The 5,544-nt window shown below is 38.9% G+C and overlaps 1 protein-coding gene across 2 annotated transcripts; it reads right to left on the reverse strand.

Annotated features, from left to right (window-relative positions):
• Positions 1-314: 314 nt before the first annotated feature.
• On the reverse strand, positions 315-5,230 carry LOC108331705 (calcium-dependent protein kinase 10). Of its 2 annotated transcripts, XR_008248387.1 has the most exons (8): positions 4,266-5,230; positions 4,044-4,187; positions 3,802-3,954; positions 2,332-2,447; positions 2,058-2,225; positions 1,175-1,405; positions 564-1,008; positions 315-447 (listed from the first exon to the last, which is right to left on the reverse strand). XR_008248387.1 is itself a non-coding variant. In XM_017566581.2 (7 exons), the coding sequence occupies exons 1-7, from the start codon at positions 4,933-4,935 to the stop codon at positions 835-837; spliced, it is 1,656 nt and encodes a 551-aa protein (XP_017422070.1). In that variant the 5' UTR covers positions 4,936-5,230; the 3' UTR covers positions 315-834. The 2 variants fall into 2 exon arrangements, 1 of the variants encoding a protein (XP_017422070.1); XM_017566581.2 differs by having other exon boundaries at positions 315-1,008.
• Positions 5,231-5,544: the final 314 nt, after the last annotated feature.

A 5,544-nucleotide genomic window follows, 5' to 3' on the forward strand; every position in this document is an offset into this window, starting at 1 on the left:
CTATTGTACTCTTTTTGTTTATGTTTCATCTCATTTTTTTTTCAAAAATATACTTTGAGAGAAATAAGTGTGTTGTGTTCTCCACTTCCAAAATTTACTGTGGAAGTTGTGTAGCTACACTACATGGATTATTTATGAAAATGTCCTTTTATTTTTTTGTTTTATTTAAAATTGGAGGAAGTTGCTACACTAGTTTAATTTGCAATTTAGCAAACGAAAGGGTTTGCAGTTTAAAGCTGTTCCAGATTATGTTGTAGCTAATGAAAATTAACCACAAACAGGGGGACAAGAGAGAATGTTTAACCAAAGGGGGAGAAAAGGTGAAATGAAGGCTTTGAGATAAATACACTTCCAGACAAATTAAACTGCTTCAACTAGAAGATACCTAGACTTTCTATATGCTCAGAAGTTCATATCGCCCATGAGACAAGTCCTATAACTGGTTTTCTGCACACAAGTTAGAAAAATCACATTTACCAATGAAATTATCAAACACATATAACACATATACAAAGAATATGTAATTTTTTTCGGGGTATGTAGCTGTAGCATGTGCTCTCCACCTTTTGGTGACAGGCTATGAACCATCTTTAGTATGCAATTGCAATCATCCAACGCAAGCTGCAGGAATCTGACATCCAATCCAACTAAGGAACCTAAGCTACCCAATTCCAACTCCAGATCATTATATCTTAAAACACTAAAACTCAAACCTTCCCAAAACTTGCTTTCAGGAGAGCTTCCCAAGACTTCCAACCACAACGAGTGACGCAAGAAAAATGAGTAACTGAGAGAGCGTGGCATGAGGTTTTACTTTAAGAAATTACTTTACACTTAAACCACCACAGCTTGACCAGTAATTCCATCATGAAGCTGAAGCGAGCCATCCTTCATCAAATTTAGGCTCAAACTCTTGAATCTCTCTCTTGAATATTGCCTGGACGCTTTTCTCCAGTCAGTTCCAGTCTTCATCATTGCCACGAACTCCTCGTAACTAATGCGACCATCCTGTGGAGTGAAAACAGAAAATTGGCAAACGAGGGAAAGACTTATAGAGAAGCAAGCATGACGTGTATATGAGATGATAAAAGAATATAACGTGAGAGGCAGCAAATACTTGTAATTTCCATTGAAATTTCACACGTAGTAAATATAATGAGCATGAAAGTCAAACCTTGTCAGTGTCTACTTCACGCATGATATCATGTAATACATCAGCATCAGTTTCTCCTGACTCATCTGCTAATGCTTCTTGTAACTCGCCAGACTCAATATAACCACTCCCATCTTTGTCAAAAAACTTGAATGCTTTGTGGAAATGCTCATCGTTCTCCATTTTTTGCAAGTGAATTGTAACAGCTACAAACTCTCCATAGTCAAGTACTCCATTCCCATCAACATCGGCCTATGTAATTCAAAACAAATGAAACCATTCTTGAATCACATATTTGTTATACAAATACACTTGACAAGTCCAAGATTAAGGGATGAAAAACAACTAAATTTGACTTCAGATACATGAATCTCATTTTTAATGAAATAAAGAGTGTGTTTCCCTAGCTTTATACAAAAGTATGTTGTGTTTTTAATAAACTAGTGCCACTTTCCTACAGCAATGTCTAAAACAATCTCCGCAAGAGAGACATAAACAAGGAGATATCCATAATTACGAAATATTACCATAAACTAAAGGTTCCTACAAGTAGATTTAGACATAATATACACCAAACTATTGGGTTAAGTGTAACATACTGGCATATTAAATTATGCTTACTCATTGCAACATCCAAATAGCAAGACAAGTCACATTTGTCATACACATGCCACATTCATACGTAAGGGGGTATATAGGAGAGAGATAAAAAGTTTAATTCCTGTAGAACTCAGCTCTGGTTGTTCAAAGAGCATTGACTTTTAAGAAATGAAGCAGAAGTCCCAAAAAAATGCTTCCATGAGCTCCATCGGACTTACTCAAGTCATAATAGCGGTAATGACAAAATAACTGATATTATTTGAAGTAACTACATTATAAACGATATACAATTATAGAAGTTTACCACTTCCATCAGCATCTTTATCTCTGGCTCAGCCAATTGTGAACCAACTTTCCTCAATCCAGCCTTCAGCTCCTCATATGTTACTCTGCCATCTTTGTCAGTATCCATCAATGTAAACATATCTTTGATTATTTCTACTTCTTCAACAGATAAATGCTCTGCAATTACCTGTAGCATTCGTTCAAAGTACCATAAATCACCAACTTTTCAAATTACTATTTCAATCACAGAGACTTGAGTAAACAATCAAGCATAAACCAGGACAGATGCTAACCCGCAGAGCTCTCTTTTTGAATCTATTCATCACAGAAAACTGCTTAAGCCTTGACCTCACAATATCTCCCAATGGAACATTTGGAGCTTTCTTTGCGTTTTGCAGCCAGGGATGTTCTGTAAACATAATTAAAGATGGTAAATATTCACAAGATTTTGTTCATAAGATAGACCTCATGTACAGTCCTGTCTGCCAATCTATGTCGTAAGGGTTCAAATATTTAACAATTTATTTTTCCTTTTTGAGAAGGGGGAAATGGGTAAAGGATAGGGGTGGGAATGATTTTTAAAAATTAAATGCTAGACACAGCTGTTTCAAACTGTTGCAACAGTATGATTTTGAAGCCCCCACAAGATAAACCTATTTAGTTATCAAAACAAAACCTTCTAAGACGAAAAAATAGACCACAAACATCACTGTTAGTATAAAAATGAAATAAAAAAACAATAAAATAATAAAACATACCACTATTCAACTTCAAAGAAGTGAGAATTGATTCTCTCCTCGCTATCTATATTAGCAAGACAGAATACATTTTAAACCCAGAAACAGATGGAAAATGAATCCAGCTTGGGCTATGGACCGTGGTTGAGACTTGAAACCCATTTCTTGTAAAGTTATAGCTTGCTAACAAGCCCAACAGAAGAAAAAATAGGAGCATCCTAACCATAAGTGAACAGTGTGCCCAGTTTAGTCAGCGGAAATATATGACTGAGTGAACAAGTCTTTCAACCAAAGTGTTAGAGCTATGACTTTGAACAATGAATATTTTAATTTCCACATATTACAGCCATACCAACAAAATGTGAAGCGGTTTTCGTTCCAAATTCCCCACCTTCCCAGTTTCCACCAACTCATCCAAGCAACCCCTAATTGTATAACAAATAACAATTAATCCTAAGCTCCACCCACTAATCCTACTATAACGGAAAATTTTCCCCAAGCCTTATACCTACCTATTCTAGAACAGAGCCATGTTTAACAGATAGCATAAGGGTTTTTACTTTTTTCTTATATCCGCTCTTCATTTTACAGGCTTTCTGCGGACAAATTTCGTCCACGCAAAGTGCAGTCATATTAGACGGTGCAATAATCAAGCGGAGAAGGAAACTAATGTTTACGCCGCATCCCTCACGGACACCGATACCTATGTACAAAAGTTATAGTGATACCTGACATGTCATTTATTGAAAGCCTACAAAACATACTGAAATCTGAAACACGCTTATAATACTTTTGTACCAAAACCAATTCCTACTAAACACGCAGAGATCTGAAACACACTCGTCATACCTCTCCACTAAATCCAATTCCAATGAAACCACAATGGCGAAGGTTAACATATATCAGTACAAAAAATATATAAAAAAATTAAAAACCTCCATTATTCAAAAATCCAATCCAACATCTTGCCACTCAGTTAGTAGACAGTAGTACACTAAACCACAGTACAGAGAGTGAATGACTTACCAAGAACCTGTTCAGCTGTCAAACGCTTTTTAGGATCAGGCTCCAACATTCGGCGCACAAGGCTCTTGGCACTCTCCGATATCTGCGGCCAAGGTTCCCTCTTGAAGTCAATGACACCCCTCAAGATCGCCAACGCCACACCTTGCTCAGTCTCTGCCACACCCAAAAGCCACACAAGAACCTCAAATCAAATCCAGAAACAGCTAAATCCACCCAAATAGAACAAAAACACAAATCCCTACCTGCCCAAAACGGGGGAACCCCACACAACAAAATGTAAAGAATCACCCCAGCACTCCACACATCCACCTCCGGCCCGTAATTCCGCTTCAGAACCTCCGGCGCCATGTAGTAAGGACTCCCAACAATCTCCGCAAACTTCTCCCCTAAAAAAAACCCCAAAAAAATTTCAAAAAAATAACAAAATTTCAACAGTTCTAGTTGTAAGTTCTTAATTATCTTACCTGGTTTGAAGAACACGGAGAGGCCAAAATCGATGGCTTTGAGAGCGGAATTCTCCTTCTTATTCGCGAAGAGGAAGTTCTCTGGCTTGAGGTCTCTGTGCATGACGCCATTGCTATGGCACATCCTCACAACTTCAGCGATGGTGCGCGCCACGGCGGCGGCCGCACGCTCGCTGTAGTGTCCGCGGGCGACAATTCTGTCGAAAAGTTCTCCTCCCTCGCAGAGCTCCATCACGAGGTGCACGTTCTCGTTGTCCTCGTAGGTAGCCTTGAGCTTCACGACGTTGGGATGCTCCGGAAGAGTGGACATGATAGCCACCTCGCGCCGCACGTCCTCGATGTCCACGGCAGTCCGCAGCTTCCTCTTCGAGATCGATTTGCAGGCCAACGCCTCCTTGGTTTCCCGGTCCGTGCAGAGGTAGGTGATGCCGAACTCGCCCCGGCCCAATTCCCGGCCCAATATGTACTTATCGCTTATGCGCGTCCTGTGGCTCATTGGGATCACATCCTTCAGAACGCGGATCGGCGTCGCCGACCGCCCCGGTTCGTCCGAAAACGGGTTCGGCTTTTTCTGGTTCGCATCCTTTTTCCGGGCGCGGTTGCCGTCGCTCGACTTCTTGCTATTATCTTCAACCACATCAGCTTTCGCACACACGTTGCAGTTCCCCATGCTGCGGTTTTATAGAAGAAGGTTCTAGAAGAGTGGGAGTCTAGGTTTACTTGTGTAGTATCGCCGGTGGGTTTCCCGGCGGAGGGAAGAAGCAGAAGATAGAGAGAGAAAAGATCAGTAGAGAAAAAGGAAATGAAATTGGTGGCTTTTGGAAATTAAGTAATAATAAATTGAGAATTAAAAATACTCATCCAGTTATATCTCAATTTGTATCTTCAAATTTTCCAAAACGAATATCCCAAAGCTCAATACTGTTCGGTGCTAATGCTCCAAGCAATGCCCTTCTACACGTGAAAGTGTTCAATATACATCTTTTCACTTCTCAAAAATTATCAAAAAGAAAAAACATTCATTATAATATATAATTCTTTATGATTTTAATCTCTGAAAATATTGTATTCTGGAGAATATATGTCAGAAACTAATATTTCTCTGCCCGTGATGTCTGACACGTGTTCTGAATTCTTGTTTTAATATATACTGTGTCTATAAATATAAATATAAGGAATTAATTAAATTTTGTCGGGTGTCATTAAATATATACTGGAAAAAGTTAAAAAGTATATCTTTTTTCAATTCACTTTTTATTCGTGAAAGTTATAATACCGG

Source organism: Vigna angularis, chromosome 4 (assembly GCF_016808095.1).
Source record: "Vigna angularis cultivar LongXiaoDou No.4 chromosome 4, ASM1680809v1, whole genome shotgun sequence".
Classification (NCBI taxonomy): Eukaryota; Viridiplantae; Streptophyta; class Magnoliopsida; order Fabales; family Fabaceae; genus Vigna; species Vigna angularis.